This window comes from Bombus pascuorum, chromosome 2 (assembly GCF_905332965.1).
Source record: "Bombus pascuorum chromosome 2, iyBomPasc1.1, whole genome shotgun sequence".
Classification (NCBI taxonomy): domain Eukaryota; kingdom Metazoa; phylum Arthropoda; class Insecta; order Hymenoptera; family Apidae; genus Bombus; species Bombus pascuorum.
The window spans coordinates 11767201-11792183 of record NC_083489.1 but is presented as its reverse complement, the minus strand read 5'-3'; the positions used below and the strand labels follow the sequence as shown (position 1 = coordinate 11792183).

General features: G+C 34.5%; 2 protein-coding genes, 1 long non-coding RNA gene and 13 other non-coding genes across 24 annotated transcripts in view; 1 reads left to right on the top strand and 15 right to left on the bottom strand.

Annotated features, from left to right (window-relative positions):
* The window catches only part of LOC132916529 (uncharacterized), a 142980-nt gene that overhangs the window by 83809 nt on the left and 34188 nt on the right, over nucleotides 1-24983 (bottom strand). The gene's annotated exons all lie outside the window — the stretch shown is intronic.
* Nucleotides 200-24325, top strand: LOC132916504 (protein furry). Of its 7 annotated transcripts, none has more exons than XM_060976571.1 (46): nucleotides 200-220; nucleotides 1195-1281; nucleotides 1419-1460; nucleotides 1794-1967; nucleotides 2039-2223; nucleotides 2279-2478; nucleotides 2539-2748; nucleotides 2821-3028; nucleotides 3113-3250; nucleotides 3329-3563; nucleotides 3640-4043; nucleotides 4128-4839; nucleotides 4912-5082; nucleotides 5164-5353; nucleotides 5434-5610; nucleotides 6409-6555; nucleotides 6860-7030; nucleotides 7091-7240; nucleotides 7317-7486; nucleotides 7557-7828; nucleotides 7907-8061; nucleotides 8243-8406; nucleotides 11684-11893; nucleotides 13119-13255; nucleotides 16434-16538; nucleotides 16599-16733; nucleotides 16805-17073; nucleotides 17163-17289; nucleotides 17371-17561; nucleotides 17707-18344; nucleotides 18424-18589; nucleotides 18652-18961; nucleotides 19046-19349; nucleotides 19418-19926; nucleotides 20005-20313; nucleotides 20418-20586; nucleotides 20993-21165; nucleotides 21235-21309; nucleotides 21433-21468; nucleotides 21932-22105; nucleotides 22198-22335; nucleotides 22410-22591; nucleotides 22658-22850; nucleotides 22924-23184; nucleotides 23247-23748; nucleotides 23884-24325. In XM_060976571.1, exons 2-46 carry the CDS (start codon nucleotides 1239-1241, stop codon nucleotides 24045-24047), a joined length of 9795 nt encoding a protein of 3264 aa, XP_060832554.1. In that variant the 5' UTR covers nucleotides 200-220; nucleotides 1195-1238; the 3' UTR covers nucleotides 24048-24325. The 7 variants fall into 7 exon arrangements, with proteins under 7 accessions (XP_060832554.1, XP_060832555.1, XP_060832556.1 ...); XM_060976572.1 differs by lacking the exon at nucleotides 200-220 and adding an exon at nucleotides 539-639 and having other exon boundaries at nucleotides 1797-1967; XM_060976573.1 differs by lacking the exon at nucleotides 200-220 and adding an exon at nucleotides 539-639 and having other exon boundaries at nucleotides 22410-22579.
* Nucleotides 8302-11026, bottom strand: LOC132916505 (neuropeptides capa receptor-like). 3 transcript variants are annotated; one of them, XM_060976578.1, is made up of 4 exons: nucleotides 9042-11025; nucleotides 8752-8959; nucleotides 8561-8649; nucleotides 8302-8436 (listed from the first exon to the last, which is right to left on the bottom strand). In XM_060976578.1, exons 1-4 carry the CDS (start codon nucleotides 9867-9869, stop codon nucleotides 8413-8415), a joined length of 1149 nt encoding a protein of 382 aa, XP_060832561.1. In that variant the 5' UTR covers nucleotides 9870-11025; the 3' UTR covers nucleotides 8302-8412. The 3 variants fall into 3 exon arrangements, with proteins under 3 accessions (XP_060832561.1, XP_060832562.1, XP_060832560.1); XM_060976579.1 differs by having other exon boundaries at nucleotides 8309-8439; nucleotides 8752-8953; nucleotides 9042-11026; XM_060976577.1 differs by having other exon boundaries at nucleotides 8309-8439; nucleotides 9042-11022.
* On the bottom strand, nucleotides 13587-13659 carry Trnaa-agc (transfer RNA alanine (anticodon AGC)). The gene has a single exon. It is a non-coding gene; the product is annotated as a tRNA-Ala (tRNA).
* Trnaa-agc (transfer RNA alanine (anticodon AGC)) lies at nucleotides 14221-14293 on the bottom strand. Its single transcript has one exon. It is a non-coding gene; the product is annotated as a tRNA-Ala (tRNA).
* Trnaa-agc (transfer RNA alanine (anticodon AGC)) lies at nucleotides 14372-14444 on the bottom strand. Its single transcript has one exon. It is a non-coding gene; the product is annotated as a tRNA-Ala (tRNA).
* On the bottom strand, nucleotides 14523-14595 carry Trnaa-ugc (transfer RNA alanine (anticodon UGC)). The gene has a single exon. It is a non-coding gene; the product is annotated as a tRNA-Ala (tRNA).
* Nucleotides 14674-14746, bottom strand: Trnaa-ugc (transfer RNA alanine (anticodon UGC)). The gene has a single exon. It is a non-coding gene; the product is annotated as a tRNA-Ala (tRNA).
* Nucleotides 14825-14897, bottom strand: Trnaa-ugc (transfer RNA alanine (anticodon UGC)). Its single transcript has one exon. It is a non-coding gene; the product is annotated as a tRNA-Ala (tRNA).
* Trnaa-agc (transfer RNA alanine (anticodon AGC)) lies at nucleotides 14976-15048 on the bottom strand. The gene has a single exon. It is a non-coding gene; the product is annotated as a tRNA-Ala (tRNA).
* Nucleotides 15278-15350, bottom strand: Trnaa-agc (transfer RNA alanine (anticodon AGC)). The gene has a single exon. It is a non-coding gene; the product is annotated as a tRNA-Ala (tRNA).
* Trnaa-agc (transfer RNA alanine (anticodon AGC)) lies at nucleotides 15429-15501 on the bottom strand. Its single transcript has one exon. It is a non-coding gene; the product is annotated as a tRNA-Ala (tRNA).
* Trnaa-ugc (transfer RNA alanine (anticodon UGC)) lies at nucleotides 15580-15652 on the bottom strand. The gene has a single exon. It is a non-coding gene; the product is annotated as a tRNA-Ala (tRNA).
* Nucleotides 15731-15803, bottom strand: Trnaa-agc (transfer RNA alanine (anticodon AGC)). Its single transcript has one exon. It is a non-coding gene; the product is annotated as a tRNA-Ala (tRNA).
* Nucleotides 15882-15954, bottom strand: Trnaa-agc (transfer RNA alanine (anticodon AGC)). The gene has a single exon. It is a non-coding gene; the product is annotated as a tRNA-Ala (tRNA).
* Trnaa-ugc (transfer RNA alanine (anticodon UGC)) lies at nucleotides 16205-16277 on the bottom strand. Its single transcript has one exon. It is a non-coding gene; the product is annotated as a tRNA-Ala (tRNA).

Sequence of the window (24983 nt, the reverse complement as noted above, 5' to 3'; positions counted from 1 at the left end):
ACATTTATTTGTCACTGCAGAACTAATAAAATTCTATATTTCTTTAATTCACTGTAGAAGTACGAAAAACTTCTAAAGAAACTTTTCTCAAATGATTGATTTGTTAGAATTAACAGCATATTCAAAGTGCTTCATTGCAGTGTCAAGGTCATTTTACGCACAAGAAGCTACTAACAATTTATTCTATGGTTTCTGTGACATTTCATAGTATCCACAGTTGGTACAGTAGAATAAATCCAATCTAATCCAAACTAAGATCAAACCAAGAGTAATAATAAATAAGCTATTTTACTATATTTTGTAACATAAAATACAATAAGGTTATCCATGATATACAATTAGAGTATATACCCAAACTTTAAAATTTAGATTATGTAATTAATGTATACTCTGTCTCTAATATATTTAAAAATATTGAAAAGCACGAGTAAACATTATACATATTTTATACAGTTCCCAATGAACTTTTTTTTTTATTAATAATTAGATCTAACACCCTCTAGTGGAGTATTGCAAAGTATGTTAAATGCAGGAACGTGTGGAATATGAAACTGTGAAGTGACGAATACATACGAATCAAGCCGGACATTTATGAAACGTCAGACTTACAATTAAATTACGATTTTACGGCATTTTGCGGTAAATAACATGTTTCTTCTTCACGATTTTCAATTATGTAGTGGTTGTCTAATAATAATGATAGTGTAAACTTTTGTGTGAAATTTTTGTATTGTTTCATAAATTTATAATGATGTCACTTTCTGTCTCAGGTTATGGCTTCCTGCAATCTCTCAGACTTTTATTACGCTTTAAATAAACAATTTGTATTTTTCACATATCTCGTAGTATTATTTTGTGCAAGTAAAAGAATTAAAATATTTGAATTCCATAATATATTTATGACAATACGTGGAAATAAAAATATGATTGTCTTATTTTTTAATTCCGACTTGTATAAACATTGTTGTTAGAAAGTTCATATATATTAGCGTCGCCAAGTTAATATATGAATGAATGAAGTAAACAAAGATATATATATATATATATATATATATATATATATACACATACACATACACACACACGTGTGTGTGTGTGTTTATATATCTCATACTGCTCCTATATTTTTTATTTTTGGAAAAAGTAAATATTAAAAGAAGTATCTTACATAACATAATTTTTTTATTGTTTTAGAATGAAAACGCTATGTATTTACAGTATGACATTAGTATGTATTAATGTTGCCTGAAAGCAAGGCATACATAGACAATATGACAGAAGGTTAGTAAATGTGGTATTTATAGCCTATAATTGTTTTTTTAAATTGAATATATATATATATTTTATATTTTAATATGTACCTATCTGATTTACATATTTATCAAGATTATCACGAAATGAATTAATTCATATTTTAGGAGGTGAAACTCAACCAACTCCTGGAAATGAGGCACAACCTGGTATGCTGTGATCTTCTTCATTGATTCTTCATATACATTAAATTTTTCAAATTTTAGTGCACTGAAAATGTAGCTATCAAGCTTAATATAATTAAGTTAGTGTTCATTGTGGGCATCTGTTACGTTACAGAATGGGGCTTCATCTATTAGTCTCTACCATCATACAGAATTAATAGTGTTAGAACTGAGAATATTTTTGTAGTAGTAGCTTCTAGACATGATCATACAAAATATTTGTGTTTAAAACAATATACTTTTATACTTCTATTAAATAAATTATAGAATCAGTTAATATATAAATTTACCAATGACTAAACCTGTCATTTTTATCAGAAGCCTCTGAAGCCAGGACCGTACATGGCGAAGGATTACATGAAGCAGCAGCAGAATCATCTCAAAGTGTACCTGAACCCAATCAAGATTTACTTACTGTTCATGGAGCAACGCAAGGAGAAAGTAGCGATGCTGTTAGCATTCACACTGCCAGTACTTCAGTTTCTGGCAATGGTCAGCATACAACTCATATAACATTGGCTAAAGAAATATAAATAAATATTGAAGTTTATTGGTGTTCTTAGAATCAAGTTCCAGTAGAGTGAGTGCAATAACTGTCGTGTTACCTTGGGGTGCTCAGAAGGAAACAGTGAAATCACAACAAATAGGAGATATGGATTTAAGACCTGGAGAGTTTGTGATGCGTACTTTGTTTGCAGAGTTCACCACTCAAGCAGAAAAAAAAATGGAAGCAGTGATGACAGAACATGTAATTAATTTTATTATTTAGACAAGGTCTGTTTTTGACAACAAATATATTACAGGAAAAGCCGCTTTCAAAAGTTTTACAAAGAGGAGAAGATCCACAATTTGACCAATTGTTATCTGCATTTGGTTCAGTTGCAGAACATTGTTTACCTTCTATTTTACGAGCACTTTTTAATTGGTATGAACGTCAATTAGTTGATCAAGGTAGCGATCAAAGAAAACCTGCTCCTGGAAAAGAAGATCAGAAAGGAAAAAGGTAAAAACATGTTTTAAATATCAAAGTTATGAAAATTGTAAAATAAGTGTTCTATTTCAGCATCATGTATACAATAGTATCTGGAAGTGTAGAGACAGTTGAAAGAAGTGAAGCAGATTTACTTCAGGAACGAAGAGATCTCGCAGTAGAATTTATATTTTGTTTAATGTTAATAGAGGTTTTACGTCAATTACCATTTCATCCTGGTCATGAAGATTTAGTAACTTACATAGAAAATATAGCTTTCAAACATTTCAAATACAGAGAAGGGTAAGAACGTAATACAATACAAATTTTATAAAATATCAGACTGTTTTATAGAAGGTTACGATTGTGTTACAGAATACAAAATGAGCCAAATGCAGCAAACATTCATATCATTGCTGATCTTTATGCAGAAGTAATAGGAGTTCTTGCACAGTCTCGATTTATGTCAGTTAGGAAACGTTTTATGGTCGAATTGAAAGAATTACGTGCTAAGGAACCAGGACCTCACACTACACAGAGTATTATTTCGTTACTAATGGGAATGAAATTTTTTAGAGTAAAGGTAATTAAAAAGCAAAAGTTGTTTTTAAATATTTTTATTATACAAGTTTCTGTATGTATTCTGTATATATGTATAAAATTGTAGATGGTACCAATAGAAGAATTTGAGGCCTCATTTCAGTTTATGCAAGAGTGTGCGCAATATTTTTTGGAAGTAAAAGATAAAGATGTCAAACATGCTTTGGCTGGACTTTTCGTAGAGATACTTGTTCCTGTTGCAGCTGTAAGCTTATAACATTACGTCACTAATATCTATATTAAAATTTTAACATGTATAAATGGTATTAATTTTATATTTCAGGCTGTCAAAAATGAAGTTAATGTACCTTGTCTAAAGAATTTTGTAGAAATGTTATATTCTACAACATTAGATATGTGTACAAAGTCAAAACATAGACTGGCTCTTTTTCCTCTTGTAACTTGTTTGTTATGTGTCAGTCAAAAAACATTTTTTTTGCAAAATTGGCATTACTTCCTAGCAATGTGCCTATCGCATTTGAAGAATCGAGATCCTAAGATGTGTCGTGTTGCTTTAGGTATGTAAATAATTTTTTATATAAGCAGATTTTATATTATAATAAAATAGTTTGAACATTTCTGTTTATTTTTCAGAGGCGTTATATCGTTTACTTTGGGTATACATGATACGTATTAAATGCGAAAGTAATTCAGCTACTCAAAGTAGATTACAAAGTATAGTAAATTCTCTGTTCCCGAAAGGTTCAAAAGCGGTAGTGCCACGTGATACCCCACTGAATATTTTTGTAAAAATCATTCAATTCATTGCACAGGAAAGATTGGATTTTGCAATGCGAGAAATAGTATTTGATTTGTTATCCGTGGGTAGACCAGTGAAAATAATTTTAACTCCTGAACGTATGAGTATTGGACTTCGAGCTTTTTTGGTTGTAGCTGATAGTTTACAACAAAAAGAAGGAGAACCACCTATGCCGCGTACGATGGGAGTATTACCAAGCGGTAATACTATGCGAGTTAAAAAAACATTTCTCAATAAGGTAAGTATGGCAAATAGATTGTGTATATAATTTAAATAATTAACTGAATATTTCTAATAAAGATTTTAATTTTATAAAATTTAGATGTTAACAGAAGATACAGCAAGAAGTATAGGAATGTCTTCGTATTTTCCACATGTTCGACGAGTATTTGTTGATATACTACGTGCTTTAGATGTTCATTATGGTAGACCTCTTATGATGACAAGCACTCAAAATATGAATAAGGAACCAGATGAAATGATTACCGGAGAACGAAAACCTAGGATAGATCTTTTCCGAACTTGCGTTGCTGCAGTTCCTCGATTAATACCTGATGGAATGACTGGTGCTGAATTAGTTGATTTGTTATCCCGTTTAACTGTCCACATGGATGAAGAACTTCGTGGATTAGCATATCAAAGTCTACAAACCTTAGTATTAGATTTTCCCGACTGGAGGCAGGATGTTGTTCTTGGATTTACACAATTTCTTGCCAGAGATGTCCAAGACACTTTTCCGCAACTTGTTGATAATGGTTTAAGAATGCTTTTGCAACTTCTAACGAGTTGGAAAAATGCACTAACAAGTCCTAGTATAAGATCTAAGGAGCAATCAGTGGATAATGCAAGAACTAATACTCGCGTAGATAGTAACATTAAGAAAAGTGAATCGGGACAAAAGATAGAACCTGTTTCTAGCGTTTTTCATCTAGTAGAAGGATTTGCGTTAGTTATGCTTTGCAATTGTCGCCTTTATCCTAGAAGAATAGCAGTTCATATATTACGTGAAGTTAAACATTTATTGAAAACATTAGGTAAGTTCAATAACATCGGGGCATTTTAACACAAAGAAGTCAAACATTGAACAAGCATTTATTTCATTTTAGGAGGCTTAGAAGATGATCAACCTGTGATCGATGTAATAGATGCTTGTTGTCCAACAGTTTTGGAGAAATGCTACCATATGTTACCTCCTGCTGAAAAAGCAGCAGCTGCTTCTACTTCTAACGTTGATCTACAGTGGATAGCTGAAAGAAGTAGTTGTGTATGGACAGCAGGTGATGATGATAGTGACATAATTATCTTAATTATATTGGCCAAACATATAATCTCCCTTAATATATAATGTAAAATTACAGGTCTTCATGATGATACTAGTACAAAAAGTTCTTCTTCTTTAAATTTGAATGGAGCAGATCCATGGGGAAGTTGTTTGTTTGCATTTTTAGAGAAAGATAGAGTGCTAACATTATGTCCCACTGCTGTAGCACATTCGTGGCCTATCGTTTTTACCCGGATAAATTCACTGTTCTCAGTAATTGATCCCACGTAAGACCATACTAAAGTTTGTAAAAAGTTATATGTTTATAACTGTACAAAAGTAAAAGTCTTTATTTTTAATTTTTTAGACCTGTAAATGACAATAGAGCTTCTCTATTAAGAAGTTCAACCGCAGTTCGGAAACCTGTGAATGAGAGAGATATGTACATGCATGTGTGGAAAAATTATCTAACTTTTGGATACAGAGTTGTTCCACCAGTGCCAAGCCCTGTTGTACGGTGCGCTAGCCCAGATCTCAGCCTAAGGTAAGTTCGTGCTTAAATATCTCTATAGGAACATTAGTCTCATAACGTACCATTTTATGTTATTATTTAAAATATATTGAAGACATTATATTAAAACATAAGAGGTCAATAAACATTAGTGGTGTATTCGTCATATAGTCCTAAACTCATATTATTTGCACAAATTAGTGCCAAATTCAAAATCACAAATGATGCAGTTTACAGCTCAATTATTAGAGCTTTAGGCGTGTATAAAATAATGATTATCAGGTGGAATTAAATTTATTTGGTATTAATTGGTGTGGGGTCATGTCTGCTTATGTCTGTTGTATACCTCGGAAATATTTGATATATCGATGTGTATTTCTCATAAACCATTACAATAATAATTAAAGTGTAGAACTCTGTGAATCATATGATTCTTTATTATAACATGCATATCCTGTTGTGGCACGCACGTGGCATCTATATTTCTAACGTCTGATACGTTGCAAGATTGTCTACTCTCACATGAACTATGCATATTATCACCTCTAGGACTCCATTATCGTATTAGTAACAATAAGGTGTTTTATATAAAATAGAAGAGCACCAATTTCTACCAAGGCGCGCTTTGCACTCGGGAGCGGGATTCAATATTGCACATCTTTTTCTTGTGCGCATATCTCTTCGCTTTAATTTCCTGTAACATTCTTTACCTCGCATGCCATTCGTCACTGTCTCGCACATGTACATCTGGACCTTAGAGTAGTAGTTTCTGAGCAGTAAATAATGTTTGATACAAGGAGCATTGGTGGTACACTGTATTGCATACTCTAGTGGTCAGCATACGGTGGAGTTTGGTGTGTTGTGCATGAGTAAGGAGTTGAGTCAGAGCCTGGAGAATCTCGGTGGGGCACAGACCCTGCCGGGTCGCTTCTCCGTTCCGTCCATTTCCGGCATCTACACCAGGCATAAGCGGACCAGGTGAGCCTAATTAACCATAGCGAACGACGATGCTTCGAAGTCACCCGGGATTAAACGGTCGTTGGTAATTTGCACAATCTTTTTATGAGACTGTTTTCTTTATTTGCAAGATTTTTAGCTCTCTGATCAAACTGCTGTTGCTAACATGAATATATATTTTTATTTACTCTTTCTATCTAGCCTTACGACCGTTCCCGATCGCTTTAATCGGAAATTAAACTTGTCAGTCGCGCACGATTTACATGTTTGTAACAGTTCAACTTTAAAAGACTTTAATATATGAAAAATTTGAATATTCTCATAGTTCATCGCCGGACAGTCTATCTGCTGAACGAGGTGATAACAAATCACCTGGTACAAATGCAAGTCCTGCAGCTTTATATAAGTTAACAGTACCTTTATTGAGATGTGAAGTAGTAGATGTTAGAGATGCTGCTGTGCAAGCAATCGGAAAAGTAAATGCCGATGCGTTAAAGTAAGTAAATATATGAATTGTTCAGCATGAAGTATCCTTATTGATGATCATTATTTTCAGAGATTTAATGGAAGAATTAGTTCTTTACATCCGTGAGGCGGTTGATCGTAAACAAGAAAATATGAGACGTAGAAGACGAAGAGATGCATTGAGATTGCAACTAGTGAGAGTATTGGAATTGATTGCTGAATATGGAACGTTCGGTATTTGGTTAGTAATCGATCTCTTTAACATAGTTAATCATCACTATCTCATTCCCTTTATTAAATTTCATATATTTTTATAGCCCAGCAGTATTAGATCGAGAAACACAATCGCTTCATCCCACGTTTGTTGAGTACATCGATGGCGCCCGTTTATACTTAGAAAACGAAACTGATAAAGAAGCCCCTGCTGTGCGTGATATTAAGTTACATTTCTGTAATTTCATCAGAAAAATGATCAAGAGCTTTTCATGTAAGTATCTTATTCATAGAAACACATTTACAGTAAACATTTGTAGTAATTCATATTTCTTGTATTTTAGTGGAGACATGTCACACATTATTGAAAAGAGACTTGAGACGGAACTTGTTTATGCTATTCGCTAGTTGGTCAGGTCCTTATGGACGACCGCTTGCTAGTACATCTTCACTTCAGGAAGAGGAAAAGTGTTGTACAGAATTACAACTTTCAGCGTTGCAAGCTATGAGCGGTCTATTATGTTGTGGGTCGTGTTTCAATCCACAATCACTTTCTGAAGAAGGAGCAATACTTTATCAATGGCTAGATTTACTACTGGCAAGCAAGGATGAAAAAGTAAATTTCAGAATATTCACGATTTCTACGTTTGATAAGTTGTCTTCAGGAATTTTACATGTTGAAAAAATATTTTAGATCTATGCGCTTGCTCGAGAAACAGTAGTTTTATTGTTGGAATGTAACCCCGATATTGGAACACTTCTCGATTGGGTAGTCGATCGATGTTACACTGGTGCTCCACAAGTAGCTGACGGTTGTTTCCTTGCCTTAGCAACAATTTTTAGTGCAAGGTTAGTGACATATTTAGATATCAAATATTTAGATATCTTAAATTATGAAAAATTTATTTTTAGACATGATATCAAATTATTATTATTAATTATTATTAATTAATTATTATTAATTATACAAAAAGATTTGGTCATTTCTTTAGTACATAAATATAACACAAAGTATATTTAATGTTTATAGAGAGTATCCTTGTGATCATTATACAAGCATCATTAATGTTACTCTAATGAGTACGGGTTGTCCCCGTGCTCCTGTTCACGATGCAGCACTCCAACTTCTTCAATTGTTGGATCAAAGATTTTTTGGGAACGTAGGTCCTCTCCCCGCTACAGAACCGGAGACCAGTAAGTTTATAATTGCTCGTTCATTTCAGCCTTCTAACGAAAAGTTAACATTACATTTATATCTGAAATTTTTCGTAAAAATATATCTCTGAACGTAGCTTCAAAAATATCAACTATATAACTTCTTAGATTATTATAAAGTGCTTTACTCTACATTTAATTCATGAAATTCTTCCCATGGTTCCGTAAATACAATCGCATGTTGACCTGTTGCACCCGCAGTAGACCGTGCAAAATTTGAACCTGAGAATAAATATGATTTTCATAAATCAACGAATGAATTAATATTGTTTATAAAAGCAATGACTATCAACGTTGATTTTATGTTATCGATTTCGTATGTACCATTTTGCTTTCCTTGATTCGACACTTGAGTCATAGTCACATTTCTTCTACGGAACCGTTTCAAAAACATGCAGCGTATCGCTCTTCGAAAATTTTGTCCTGTTGCGCAGAACAAGATAAAATTAATTCCAAAGTTGGTATTAAATAATAAATTACAAACTTGTTGCGCCAATTCCACTGATCTGGATGTATTGTTTTCCTCCTGAAACTATGTTTTTTACATCCAATATTGATGAAATTACGTTAATACATAGATGCTAATCGTTTCAATTCTTCTTGGTTGTACATACATGTAAAAAAGCGTGAATTCTGAAAACATACGCAGGTAGATTGAAACAGAGGAAAACACTAGAGACAACGAGCAACATCTTGGTGATCTTGGTCTGCGCCAAATTGTTCCGGAAACTTTGAGCGTATGGTTGTCTCTCTTTCACGATACGCGGTTCGTTGGTTAGAGATTTTCTAATTTTAATATGTCTATAAATAGCTCGTGCAATCAGCACGTTCAGGATAATGATCACCGTGAACGGTATAGCAAACGTTAATACCGTGTCAATCACATTGTAAACAATCGCCCAAGATTCCAGTCCTTCCGCCAAATGGCACTCTGTTACGTTTCCTTTCTCATTAGACTCTAATCGCGGTGCTGAAAACCATAAAACCGGACTACACAGTATAAGTCCCAATATGGTCAATATAGCGACTGCCAATTTTGCTCTAGTCACTGTACACATTGACTGACGATACAGTGGATATTCCACGGCAATAAACCTTTCGATGGTGAATGCCACCACGAGCCAAATGCTCACGAAACTGCAAAGAGTCGTTAAGTAGATGAAAAATTGGCAGAAACCTGGCTTATTGAACAGACCAACCTCTACCATATTTAGCCAAACCACGAAAACGGATACCAGAAAACCGGTATCGCTTATGGCTAATGCACCGAGGTAAATGCTCGAGGAATACTGGCAGAGCTTCGTTCCAAAAAACACGATTACCGAAAGGCAATTCCCCAGTGAACCAAAGTAGACTAGAATCGGGGTGTAATATAATTGGACGCTACGTAATATGTTTTCCGTTAAGTCGAGCTCCACGAGGTCTCTTTGCACGTGTACCATTTTCGCAAGATGATTTTAAACAAGGGAGAGTGATTGATCTTGATCGTATGTATGCAGGATACGTTCGCAATAACGCGTGACGCTCAAAAATATTTTTATGTTTTCGTTTTTCATCAATTGACATCCCACAGATGCGAATACATTTTCGTGTGATTTATATTTTCCACGTGCAGCATATTGGACTTGCTATTTTTCTAATCGTCTTTTAGAAGAATATTTAGTAATACTATTTTAAATAAAGAAATAACGCGATAATAATTGTTGGGAAATTTCATTTGGAAGAAAATCACTGAATTTTCTAAAATTAATTTTTTATCAATCAGGATTGTAACGCTGAGTATTCTCTTATATTTTATCATTATCGTAAAATAGTGGTCCTCTTAATTGCTTCGTAGCACCAACATGTTTTTAATTTATCAAAGAGATTCAATTTTTTCAGTTGTTATGCTTTTCCAGTCTTTGATTTAAGTAGATGAATTCTTTCTTAGCTTTTTGAAGCAATCTATTCGATTCCATATCGCGAATAGAAACGTACGGTATTTGTTTAACGTTCTACGAAAAACTGTATTGGAGTGTTGCCAAATTCTCTTGACGTCTTCAAAGGTTCACGAAGAAGTGCATGTCACTCGCGTAGGATTCGCTATAATTTCAAGTTAGAAAATTCAGCGCAATTTTAAATTATCATTCATTAAACGAAATATTCAATTTCTGGCATTAAAACTTCTCACATAAGCTATGGTAAATAGAACTGAATGATTACCGAAACGTTTTAATCCTTTGAACTAACATATTTTATTTTATTTTATTTTATCTTATTTTACAGCACAACTTTTGCTTTAATTAATTCAATGCTTTTTCCACTATACTGCAGTGAAAAGTACGCGCACAGTTTATTTGTTTATAATTTTAATAAGTTATATTCGTTGTTGTTATGTTCAGTTTCAATAAAACTTATGAATAGGAACACTATTTTAAATGCTTCTTTTTATTTTTATAGTTTTTTTTACACGTATTATTGGTACTAAAAATGTTTATCGATGACAGATGCTTTGAGGAATTGTTTATTTAAAAAAAGACTCTTCTGGATAACGAACGGGAAAGTTAAGTAGTATACATCGAGATGCCAGCTCGACTATTTCTGCATGGTGCATCGGCAACCGTTCCTGATAAAGTCCAATCCAGCTTCTGCGCACCAAACCGATATATGAATTCTTACATGTTACGTGGAACACTTTGCAAAAAGATAACATATTTATTATCAAATGCAAGTCATATGATATTAGATATTATATAACTTCTACCGACACTATCGTTAAAAAATGTTACTCTATTTGCTAATTATAATACGTGTAGATTTACACTTTTCTTTCTGCAATTATAATATAATTATAATAATATAATTTAATATATAATATAATATATTATAATATAATAAATAATGTAATTATAATATAATATTAAATTTCTAAATTGTATTGATTCTCTAAGGAATACTTTTTTCTAAATATGATTGAAAAGCTAGAGTTTTTCCTTCACGTGCTTTAGTTAATCAGTTTTAATATTTAAATGATTCTACATTGTTTTGAAATATGTGGTTTTAAAGATTGTGGAATATATTTCATATGTATCTTTTATTCTCATAAAGTTTAAAATTGGCTCCTCTTATTGGTTTCATTAAAAGCATCTCGTAGTTTTATTCGCTTCCTTAACGCAATAAAACTGTATTGAACATTAATTACACTCTTCCCCATCAATTTCAGAGTTATTTTGCCGCGAAGCACTGTCCTTAATAATTCCACCGGTACTTGCTTTAGGTCAGGATGACCCTGTTGGCGGCTCATCAACTACAGCTACTTCTGCACCAGGACAACAAAGTAATCCCATCGGCGGAATGTCCTCGAACGGTACAATTAGGGGTGGCACTCTTGATGTACTTCTATCGACTACATATTGTCGCAATCAAATGTATCTTTCTCGTCAACTTGCTCAACTTCATCCGGAGCTGACGATGCCAATGTTCAGCGGTAAATTTCTTTTTCATTGTAACAAAAATGATTTTGTAGCTTTACTTTAACAAAAGATTCAGATGTTTTTTAATAATCATTTCAGAAGAAAATATTGACTATGAATACACAGTTTAAAAAAAGCCATCATGCTATTTATATTCTTTTGGAATAATTTCTTATTTTAATTAGAGGTTTAATCAGTTGCCAGACTAAGTCTTTTGATATTCATTTTCAATTATTATTGTAAGATGTGAGAAAGAGAAACGAGATTACTATATCTTTATCCATTGTAATTTGTATCATTTATATCCTACATTATAGTCATGTTGATTGCCCTGTGTAACAGATACTCATATTTTATATAAACTTATTGATACAAATTGGATGATGCATCGATATGATATTATTTATAACGTTTATTTTCGCAATTATTTCTCTTATTTTTCGTATCAGCGTGAATTTCTAAGTTTAATATTTTCTCATTATTTACGAAATAACGATTGGTACAAAATGATGATTGTTATTGATCATTGCAATATAATTTTTAGAATCTATATTTATCATAATAATAAACAAAATACATTCGTTTCTGTTTCTTAGTGTTTATTGTGTACAACATTTTAGGCAGAAGTCCATTAGACAGTTCAAGCCTTCTGCTAGCAGACAGCTAGAAATAATTCATCCATTTATAACTCAGCCTAATACCTCTTTCTCTAGTTTACTTTGTATATTTGTACAGAAAATATACGTTGTCCTACTCGTTTTGATTAACATTTCCAATGAACAATGATAAACGATATTATCGAATGGATTCTGAACGATACTTTACACGTTCAAATGTAATCTCTTTTGTTTGACCACGTTTTCTGTGTATACATATATACTTAATAAAAAGCAAAAACAGAAATGCTTTCTTTCTGCACTTCACTTGGCAACATACTTATCAAATAATGCATTGAAGTAATTGTTAAGGATATTTATATTACGAATTTAGTACATGGTTCTTTCAACAGTATACTTTAATTATGCGTTAATTATACGTAATTATATGTTATTATATGTTAATTAAAAATGCAATAATCAATATTTCAATCCATTCAGTAAGGAAACATGAGTAATTCTTGCAAAAATAGTTTTGAAACAGACATAAATACCGTACTACGAATTAAATCAATCAATATCTTATTAAAAGAAATGGTTAACAAATATATAAGACTAATGTTACATTATATACTATTTGCAGAAATTACACACAGGTTTCAAACAGCTCGAAGAGAAGTTCGACAATTGTTATTGCAATATTTGTTACCCTGGTTACACAACATGGAATTAGTGGACCCAAATGTACCACCACCCTCCAATCCATTGAGTTATTATCAGGTAAAGTTCATAGATTATTTATTAAATAATCTTCCTATTATTTACCATGGATTTAAAATTAATCTTGTAGCAACTTAATCAAAGCTTTAAGTGGAATGCTAACAATGCCGCGATAAATGTTATTGGTATGCATCTTATCATATATGGAAAAGAGTTTAATTTTTTAATTGTTAAAAAATATTTGGAGGCACTGGGGATCAATTCCGGTACCTCTCGCATGTTAAATGAGCGCTCTACCATCTGAACTACGTCCCTTTAAACCGGTTTATTTCAAGTATTATTTTGGAACAACAGTGTGATCCAATTTAGTGAAAGGATCAAAAACAAATTTTGGAGGCGCCGGGCATCGATCCCGGTACCTCTCGCATGCTAAGCGAGCGCTCTACCATCTGAGCTACGCCCCCTCTCATTACCTTCCTTGAGAAATTAATTTTTATATCGAAAATAAGGAATTCCTAGACAAGTTAGAATTCAGTAGTATAACATAAGAGATGTCAGACGTCAGCTACGGTATTCGGCTGACTGCCATTTACTACTCCTGTACTACTTACATGCTATTCAGATACTATTGACGACTAGTTCAATTGGTTTGAAATTTTATGCGCAATGCACTTTATGCAATTTATATTCAACAAAGATTGTTTATGAACAATTTAAATATCATTTGTATACAATTGTAATAGAATTCATAGGAAGATCGTGGTATTATACACGAAAGAAACATTCTTAATTTTATACATGTTTAGAGGAGAAAACAACGTTATTACACATATATTTAGAGAAGGCCATTTTATGAACAGTTACGGATAGCCAATAATGATTACTATCGAAATTCAATACTAATGGAATATATGATGGAAAAATATTCTGGGTTTATAATTAAAAGATATTTCTGCAAATTTCCTACTTAGTTTAAATCTTACTTTACAAAGTTTAAATTAAAAGCTTTATAGTAAAAAAATTCATGGAGGCGCCGGGCATCGATCCCGGTACCTCTCGCATGCTAAGCGAGCGCTCTACCATCTGAGCTACGCCCCCTTTGCTCTGATATCCTTAAATTGTCATTGTAGATTTATAATGTAGTCCAGCTTTAGTGAAAGGAGCAAAAATGTATTTTGGAGGCGCCGGGTATCGATCCCGGTACCTCTCGCATGCTAAGCGAGCGCTCTACCATCTGAGCTACGCCCCCTTCGATTTTGTTATCTTTCTGTATCATTTTGCAATATCAGCATGCTCCAATTATGATAAAAGGATCAAAAATGAAGTCTGGAGGCGCCGGGCATCGATCCCGGTACCTCTCGCATGCAAAGCGAGCGCTCTACCATCTGAGCTACGCCCCCTTCAATTTTATTAATTTTCCTTATCACTTTGCAATATCAAAGTGCTCCAATTTTGATAAAAGGAGCAAAAATGTATTTTGGAGGCGCCGGGCATCGATCCCGGTACCTCTCGCATGCAAAGCGAGCGCTCTACCATCTGAGCTACGCCCCCTTCGATTTTATTAATTTTCCTTCTCACTTTGCAATATCAGAGTGCTCCAATTTTGATAAAAGGAGCAAAAATGTATCTTGGAGGCGCCGGGCATCGATCCCGGTACCTCTCGCATGCAAAGCGAGCGCTCTACCATCTGAGCTACGCCCCCTTCAATTTTATTAATTTTCCTTATCACTTTGCAATATCAAAGTGCTCCAATTTTGATAAAAGGAGCAAAAATGTATTTTGGAGGCGCCGGGTATCGATCCCGGTACCTCTCGCATGCTAAGCGAGCGCTCTACCATCTGAGCTACGCCCCCCTCGATATTATTAATTTTCTTTATCATTTTGCAATATCAGACTGTTTCAATTTTGATAAAAGAATCAAAAGTGAAGTCTAGAGGCGCCAGGCATCGATTCCGGTATTTCTCGCATGCAAAGCGAGCGCTCTACCATCTGAGCTACGCCCCATTTGCTCTGATTTCCTTAAATTGTCATTGTAGATTTATAATGTAGTCCAGTTGTAGTGAAAGGAGCAAAAATATATTTTGGAGGCGCCGGGCATCGATCCCGGTACCTCTCGCATGCTAAGCGAGCGCTCTACCATCTGAGCTACGCCCCCTTCAATTTTATTAATTTTCCTTATCACTTTGCAATATCAAAGTGCTCCAATTTTGATAAAAGGAGCAAAAATGTATTTTGGAGGCGCCGGGTATCGATCCCGGTACCTCTCGCATGCTAAGCGAGCGCTCTACCATCTGAGCTACGCCCCCTTCGATTTCATTGATATTCTTTATCATTTTGCAATATCAGCATGCTCCAATTTTGATAAAAGGATCAAAAATAAAGTCTGGAGGCGCCGGGCATCGATCCCGGTACCTCTCGCATGCAAAGCGAGCGCTCTACCGTCTGAGCTACGCCCCCTTCGATTTTATTAATTTTCCTTATCACTTTGCAATATCAGAGTGTTCCAACTTTGATAAAAGGATCAAAAATGAAGTCTGGAGGCGCCGGGCATCGATCCCGGTACCTCTCGCATGCTAAGCGAGCGCTCTACCATCTGAGCTACGCCCCCTTTGCTCTGATTTCCTTAAATTGTCATTGTAGATTTATAATGTAGTCCAGTTGTAGTGAAAGGAGCAAAAATATATTTTGGAGGCGCCGGGCATCGATCCCGGTACCTCTCGCATGCTAAGCGAGCGCTCTACCATCTGAGCTACGCCCCCTTCGATTTTGTTATCTTTCTGTATCATTTTGCAATATCAGAGTGTTCCAATTTTGATAGATGGATCAAAAGTGAAGTCTGGAGGTGCCATATATGGATCCCGATACCTTTCCCATGCAAAGCGAGTTCACCACTATATATATATATATATGTGCTACACCTTCCTCCTTTTAGTTTAGTTTTCTTTCTTTATCATTTTTTAGTATTAGTGTAATCCAATTTTTATAAAATAAAAAAAAAAATTAAATTCCTGGAGGCGCCGGGTATCGATCCCGGTACCTCTCGCATGCAAAGCGAGCGCTCTACCGTCTGAGCTACGCCCCCTTTTGGTTTTACTTCTTTTACTAATGCTCTTATTGATCAATATACTTTTTAAATGATTGGTGAAGTTTTTTTGTTAATATACAATTGTTTGTTACATATTTATATTCTTAATGCTAAATTAAAACAAATAAATATCTAAAATTTTCGTATGTCTAGTACTATGCAACTGATATGTCTCGCGGTGGAGCACGCAGAGAGGGTTGGGGTAGTGCGGAAGCAACGGAGATGGTTTTGAACAATTTATTCTATATAACTGCAAAGGTATCGTATATGAAAGGAAATTACGGCTAACTGCATAACAACAGAAATTTTATTATATAGTTTTCTGATGAGCATCCTAAAGAGACGGAGGAACTTTGGGCAACTCTATGTGGTTGTTGGCCTAACAATTTAAAAGTAATCATTCGTTACTTAATCATCGTCTCAGGGATGGCACCACAGGAACTGCTTCCATACGTATGTCATTGTTTAATTAGAAAACTCATTACCTTTATCTAAGTCATTAAATCATTAATTCTATATTTTAGGCGAAGCGTGTTGTCTTGTATTTAGCCAGAGCCCGGCCAGATCGTTTAGTTGACGAGATGATGACTGAATTACAAACAGTCGAAACATTAAATTGTTTAATCGAAAGAACCGAAACTCCACCTTTCTATAGATTAACTAGTATGAGAAAAGCTTCTTCTCACAGCGATGCTCCAGTTGCTGATCCTGGAAATCCTCCGCGTGATTTGGGCGTTGAAAAAGGTACCATTCATACTAAAAGGCACTCAGGCGAAGATCCTGTTAAAACCGGGTAAGATTTATATCAGGCATAATAGTTTATAACATATTTTTATTAATTCACTTAATTCATGTAATTAATTCATATATTCTACTTTATAGTTCCAAATCTGATACTGCGTTACGGGCACTCGCTGGATTTCAAACCCCAAGAGCGGAAAAGACACGGACTGCGAGCGGTCCGCCAGTTCTTCCGGATGATTTGTCCACTCCTACAACAGAAGCCGAAGTACATTAACTTCCTTATTGACTTTATGCTTCAATTTACTTTGCGACTGCCTTTTACCCGATATTTTGTGTTTGATTGTAGTTGACTACAGATGAATCTTGTTACGGCACACGAAACGGACCCGTAGGAGTAAATGGAAAAATTTCCTGCGGTGGAGAAAAGTTTGATATTCCACAGCCACATCCTTTACCAATGCCTGAATATGGTGGATACTTCGCTCCTTTGACGGAATACCTACCAGATAGTTCGCAACCTATAAGTGGATTCCATAGGTAAGGATAGTTATATATAGTTCTATTTAATTTGTACACTAGGGTAACTTTTATAAATAGATTTTTATTTTTAAAAATAAATAATCATTCTGTAACATACTCAGAACATCCTCATTGCAATGACTATTACGATTATGAATTTCAGGTGCAACATTGCCGTTATGCTGCTGACTGACGTCGTTGTCGATGGCATACAACTTGACTGGGCTATCCATGTTCCTTTAATGTTACATATAGTTTTCCTTGGCTTGGATCATTCAAGACCTCTCGTAAGGGATCACTGTCGTTGTCTTTTGTTAAATTTGTTGGTTGTCCTCGGCGATCATCGAGATCATCTCGGCGTAGCACGGGTACTATTGGCATCAAAAACTGAACAATTGGGCTTAGGTCTCTCTACTCCAGCTTTACCAATACTCGAACACAACTTCACTGAGGTTGATCCAGAATTTGACAGTTATCTGTACGGTCCACCTCCAGCACCACCTTCTACAACACCTCCTCCATCATCTTCACCACCTCCACCTTCATCTTCTCCTCCTCCACCACCTCCGCCTCCGCCGCCGCCACCTCCACCACCTCTTCCACCGGAATCGTCTATATTCAATTCAGCACCTCCACCACCACCACCTCCTCCTCCTCCACCACCTTTTCCATCTTCTAATAATGGAACACCTACTCATTCACCTATCCCTAACTCAACATCTACCCCTCCGTTATCAATGAATCACACAAATCAATCAGTTGTGGACAACTGTAAAGATTATTCGAATTCTCATGCATATGGTGAGGAGTTAACATCTACTGTGATTGTATGTATTGTTGATAATATAAAAAGACTAATACAGCAATGTTGATTTTACAGAGTCATCAGTGTGCAATAATTGGCCTTCAACTTCAAATTCATCGAATACGGTGCCACCTGTTATTGTCACACCAGAAGACGCAAATAACTGGGTTGGTCCACAACCGGGTCCGAACATGCCAATCCAAGATGTAATCAAATCTTTGATCAATTTCTTAGCATCTCGGTACGTTTATAAGTAGATATATTTTTTTAAATATTTTTACAAAATTGGACGTTTTTCTATAGAATAAATCAACCATTGTGGAACTATGAAGATATGACTGCCAAAGTATGGTGGGTTCGCAGTGCTGAACAATTAACAGTATTATTGCGACATATATTGCGAGTTTTTAGAGACTCCTTACCCCATGCTCTGGTTAATCAACGTTGGGCACAAACTGCATTACAATTAGGTCTATCCTGTTCATCTAGACATTATGCTGGGAGATCTCTTCAAGTATTCAGAGCATTACGAGTTCCTATTACATCTCGAATGTTATCTGATATTTTATCTAGATTGGTAGAAACAGTTGCCGAACAAGGAGAAGATATGCAGGTACATGGTGTATCTATCTTTTTGTAATATTTACATAAATAATTTTATAATGGCTACAATACTATTCCTTTAATTTGTGTATAGGGCTATGTAACTGAATTATTATTGACACTTGAAGCAGCTGTCGATTCGCTAGAATCCGACTTCCGACCTTTAGATTTTATGAAAGAAATATTTAAGTCTACTCCAAATCTAAATAATAAAGATCCAGCTTCGGGTGGTTTAATTGGTGGAAAACGAAGTCCAGGAGGAGGTAATGGATATCCAGCAGGTCCACATATGTTCTCTCACTTAAATCAAGGTGGTCATACAAGAAGTACCAGTTACTCAGTCAGTTACTGTATGAAAAAATCAAGTGGTGGTAACTCGGCAGCAAGTGAAATAAAAGGTATGTGACATTTTCATTAATAGCCATACATAAATTGTAATATATAATATGCCGAATATTTTTTATAGAATTAGATAACAGATGCAATAAATATCCCAACTCTAATCTTTCACGCTCGAGATCGGCTCAATCTCTTAAATTATTGGGTGATTCAGCAACACAAGATGATAAAATGACTATTCTGGCACAGCTATTCTGGTTATCGGTGTCTTTACTTGAATCGGATTACGAGCATGAATTTCTTTTGGCATTGAGGCTGCTTAGTCGCGTACTTCATAGATTACCATTAGATCGACCAGATGCTAGAGATAAAGTTGAAAAATTACAACAGCAGCTAAGATGGAACTCATTTCCTGGTGTACATGCACTATTATTAAAAGGATGTACTAGTCCCAATACATATGAACCTGTCGTAACATTATTATCTCAGTTTACTCCATTATTGGATTTGCCAGTTGTTGATCCAACTCAAAGCCTCGCGTTTCCGATGAACGTTGTTTCGCTCCTTCCCTATATGCTTTTAAATTATGAAGACGCTAATGAATTGTGTATTAGAAGCGCAGAAAATATTGCACAAGTAAGTATTATTATATGTTATAGTAACTTCGTATGTACTTTTATTTATAAGGAGGATACAATGTATCTTCATTTATAGGTGAGCGCCGAGAAAGGAAAAAAATTAGAAAATTTAGGTACTGTCATGACGTTATATAGTCGACGTACTTTTAGTAAAGAAAGTTTTCAGTGGACTAAATGTGTTGTCAAATATTTATATGATACATACGCTCATCTCAGTTTCAATATGCTTGCTTTTCTGGTCGAAGTATTGGAGAAAGGTCCAGGAAGTGTTGCATTACCTGTGCTTAGTATTATACATTGTATGTTACATTATGTTGATTTAGCTTCACAAGCAGCACAACCGATCAACACTGAACTTCTGAGAGTGATTTCAAAATATGTTGAGGTATGATTAAAATTTCATTTCAAACAAAGAAATGAAATAAGTCACAATACTTATATATAGCTTTCTCATAAGCAGGTGATTGATAATAATGTATGTAATGTTAGGGTCCCCACTGGAAAGAAGCCCTTAAAATATTGAAGCTGGTAGTAACAAGATCATCAACATTAGTAGCACCACCTACATCAGTACATGGATCATCTTGGGAATCTTCAATATCATCTCCACATCCAAGCTTCACCGATACCGAGATATTCACCAAAAAAGAATTACCCGGTAAAACGCTACTTTTTAATATACGCTTTGCATGGATGTGAACGTAAAAAATTATTATGTTTTGTTTTTCCTCTTACAATGCGGAACACGCTCACTGCATGGATTGCTTATCTGACGATGCTCAGGTTGCGATAAAAATAATAATAATAGTAAATTGTAAATTGTTTACAAAATATAGTTACTATTTTTTTAATCAAAATTAAATTTTATTACCACATAGCACGCTTCAAATAAATCTAAATTTCTGTGAACTTTTTTATCGATTTATTTTTTTTCAAATACATATTTTTAGAAAAGGTAAAATTTATTTGTTAAATTGTATTATTTAATATCATATTAATTATACTTAATATTTGTTTGAGTTCTTTGTAATAAAATTGAATTGTTATGTTCTATTCGTAAATAGGAAGGACTATGGATTTCACGTTCGATTTATCACAAACACCCGTAATTGGTAGACGGTGGTTAATACGTCAAGGAGTTGAAGAAAAATCACTTAGTTCTCCCCGATGTTCATTATCTCTTTCGCCAGCTGACAGTAATGCGGTTTCCGGTTGGAAAAGACCATGGATGTCACAGGTTTGGCAAATAATATTAAATAACATAAAATTTACAAATATGATATTTAATAAAATATATATATTCTAGGGTCGTGTTAGAGAATGTTTGGTAAATCTTCTAACAACATGCGGTCAACGAGTTGGACTACCAAAGAGCCCATCTGTAAGTTTATATTGGAGAGAAACTGTTTTTAAAAACTTGTCTGTGCTACATATATTTCATTCCAATAGCTTTCAACCAAATATCATATCTTTTAACTGATTCTGGTTGTGTACCCCTTTTTAGGATGAACACATTAGTTCAATGACATTATATAGCAAGGTAACAGGTTTCTTTAAATGCAGTCTGCACTCATTATCACGAGAGTAAAAAAGAATCTGTTTATTTTCATATGTGATGTCCTATCAATTATATTCACGCTTTAACATGCTTCGTGCAAATACCTAACTTGCACAAAATTCTGAAAACGAAAGAAAGTCTCTATTATCTGTAGGATTATCTATGTATAGTAGATTTTTGTGTAGCATGTTAATTGTATGAAAAATGGTGTATCAGGATACAATGTACGCGTGCATTATTGCAGTCTTTACGTTATCGCTATATCAGTTGAAATAAAACATATATAAAAGAGTTCAGTAATGAACACGTAAATGCACAATAATCGCTAAAGTTCACAGCATTGTCACATAGTAAAGACAGAAATTAAGATGTGTCAGACAAAGTCCCTGTTCTCGTTTTTTCATGATTCCTTCTATTAACTAAAGATTAAACATTTATAACACAGGTGATATTCAGTCAAAGTTCGGATCTAATGGAAAGACAATCATCTATGGCTTCTTCAACGGAAGAAGTTTCTGGTGCAAATAACGATTTGAGTGGAGGTTCAAGAAGAGACGACGAACAATTTGGCGTATTTAAAGACTTCGATTTTCTTGAGTATGAAAGCGAAAGTGTTGAGGTGAGTGTTTCATTTGAACATGTTTATGCATATATTGTTGATATAAATCAACTTGGTTTTAAAATAAAAAATATCTCATTCATGTATTATAGGGTGAGAGTACAGATAATTTCAATTGGGGAGTAAGACGTCGTCCTCTCAGCGAGGGAGAAGAAAGAGAACCAAGTTTAAGGCAATTTGAAGAAAGTTTAAGTGAAAAGACTCAATCATCTAGTAAACACACCAGTCGGGTAAATAAATAAAAATTTTTTTAATAATTCCAATAAATTGATAAGAATCAGAGTATACAATATCAAAATTGTAGCGCGGTGTTGCGGAAGAGTCATCAGATGACGAAGCTGGTTCAGAATCACCATTAGATGAAGTACCCGGTGGATCTGGAGCAGGACAGGAAGCAAACAATATACCTGGAATGTTCCCACCGTCCTCCCTATCTTTAATACCTAGTCGTACTCGACATGATTCTTCGACAAGGTCTGACACATCGTAAGTTTCTTATTAAACCAAACAAAAAATCAGTTTTATTGATGTTCGTTCATATTTCATGTGCAGTGGCTCTAGTGCTGGAGATTTAGGAGATGTGACTCCTTGTAATGCATCACCAAATCTGTCAGCGTTAATGCCTTTTAGACAAGTTGTAAGAGATGACGCGGAAGAAATTTGGCGCCAACAGATTCAAAATCTAATCACGCAATCCCTTTATAATACCTTAGATTTCTTCCAATTATTGAGCAGAATTTTAAGGGTAATTATATTGTTTGTTACAGTTATATGTATTTTAATATTGATAAATTAATATCTTATATTATTATTATCAGGATGTAAGCAGTAAATCGGTCACTCTTACAAGAGAAGCTAGTGCCTTATTGTGTAACGGCAGTCCTGCCTCCACTCAATTAGGCTATCACTTATCTAGTCATGCAGAACTACTTAGTAGTTCAAAAGCCGAACCACCTTTAATTTGGTTTTCGATCGCAATTTTCGCAAATCAAAGATTAAATGAATCATTGCGATTTGGAATGTTAGAAATTCAAGAGCATCTTGAGACATTTCTTGATAAAAAAGATCATGCTACCGAAGTAAATAATTGCTTATTAAATATATGTACATATGTAATTATCACTAATATATAATTTTTCAGTGCCTGGAAGCAGCCAAAGCAGCGGCGAAACTCCAAGCATTAGGTGGTGGTCATACAACAGAGACAGGCCTTGAAGAAATGCTCTTAGACTTAGGCAGAGCACTTTATAAACTTCATCTTCAATTGTTATTATTAATCGAAGCTTCAAATAAGATGCTAGGTACTCTCATGAATGCTGCACGAAACGTACAAATTCCGCTTTTAGATATATCCGCAGAAATTGCGAATATGAAGATTGCTCTGAGTAGAGCACTTGAAGAGAGTACAGAGAGTGAAAGGGGGACACCAACTCCAACGCCTAGTCCTAGTCCTTTACCCGGCACTGGTGCTGTGGAAGAAGTTGCTCGTGTCGCAGAACTACTTAGAAACGCACGTTGGTGTCCTGCGCTTGAAGCTGTAAGGCTGCATAGAGCTCAATGGCCAGGAGATCCTTTTCATGATGATGATGACGTAACGACTGCTGTTAATATGTATTGCAAATATTTAGGACAAGATAGATCTGGTAATATACCGAATCATACACTAAATCATCCTAAAATAAATATTATATTTTGTGTAAAATAAAAATTGTTAGAATATTATGTATTTTATGTTAAAAATATTATACAATAAAAATTAATTATCAAATTTTTTTCAGATATTTTTGTGGTTACACGAAAGGATGATGAAATGTCAGAAATATTTAGTAGATTGATGGAAAGCTTATTTCAAGTTTTAGCAGCTGTTACAGGTTTGGAAGCATCAACAAAGGCGGCACGAGCTCAGCATGATCATCCTAATAATACAAAAAATGACTGTTAATTTAACATAAATTTTAATGTATCATATATTACAGACAGTTATTTGTCTAAATTCAAGTCTTCGTATAGTTTAATTGTATCGTGCGTTTTATTCGTGTATCTTGTATACAATCATAGACGTATGTATGTATGTATATCGCGAAGTAATCGTCATAGACGTTAAAAAAAACACGCACGAGCGGAAGCACCAAATCGTCGATTTTGTCATTTCTTTTTTTAACACGAACGTAATGACATATGTAAGTTCGGTGAAATAAATTTTTTGAAACTCAAAGAAAATATTCCTTTTTCCAATTTTCACGTCCTGTAAATATGCTTTTGCGTAAACACTCAGCATATAATATCACGCCTGAAGCCGACGGTCACTTGTATCAATGCTATCGTACTACAACAGACTTTATTAAAAGACTCGTTGATCAGGCAACGTTAAATGCATTCAAGATAATCAATAACTTGGTTTGTAAAAAATTCTTTCCATCTAATTTTACAATGTTGAAATTTTCAAATACAGAATTTAACAGGGTGAACTTACTTTTGACAATGTGACTGGTATAACTACACGGAAATTAGGCTATTTCGGTAATGAATGGCCTACGTGTGGCAGTTTGACCGCACGAAATGGATTAGAAACTGTGACAAATGAAATGAAATCGTGGAATGCATTATCAGTAAGACTTCGATATATAAAGATTTTTATTTATAATAAATCTTTAGACGAATATTTTTATACAGTGTTCCTGTAGGCTTTGAAGGATTGGATGTTCCATGTAAACTTCATGGGTCTTCAATATAAATATAATATTGAAATTTATACATACCAAGTTCTCTGGAGTGTACCCACTCCAGCGTATCCCGAACCTCAAGTCACAGTCAGTGTATTCTTCCACATCGCTTCGAATCACACTTATCCTCCTCATTTTCCCCTCGATGTGAGTTA

Coding starts and splice junctions, on each gene's coding strand:
- LOC132916504 (XM_060976571.1), top strand. CDS start 1,239: ATGTTGCCTGAAAGCAAGGCATACATAGACAATATGACAGAAG. Junction 1,461..1,793: donor TGGAAATGAGGCACAACCTG/GTATGCTGTGAT, acceptor CATTTTTATCAG/AAGCCTCTGAAGCCAGGACC. Junction 22,592..22,657: donor TCGACAAGGTCTGACACATC/GTAAGTTTCTTA, acceptor TTTCATGTGCAG/TGGCTCTAGTGCTGGAGATT.
- LOC132916505 (XM_060976577.1), bottom strand. CDS start 9,869: ATGGTACACGTGCAAAGAGACCTCGTGGAGCTCGACTTAACGGAAAAC. Junction 8,960..9,041: donor GAATTCACGCTTTTTTACAT/GTATGTACAACC, acceptor TAAAAAACATAG/TTTCAGGAGGAAAACAATAC. Junction 8,440..8,560: donor AAGAATTTCATGAATTAAAT/GTAGAGTAAAGC, acceptor ACTTTTCGTTAG/AAGGCTGAAATGAACGAGCA.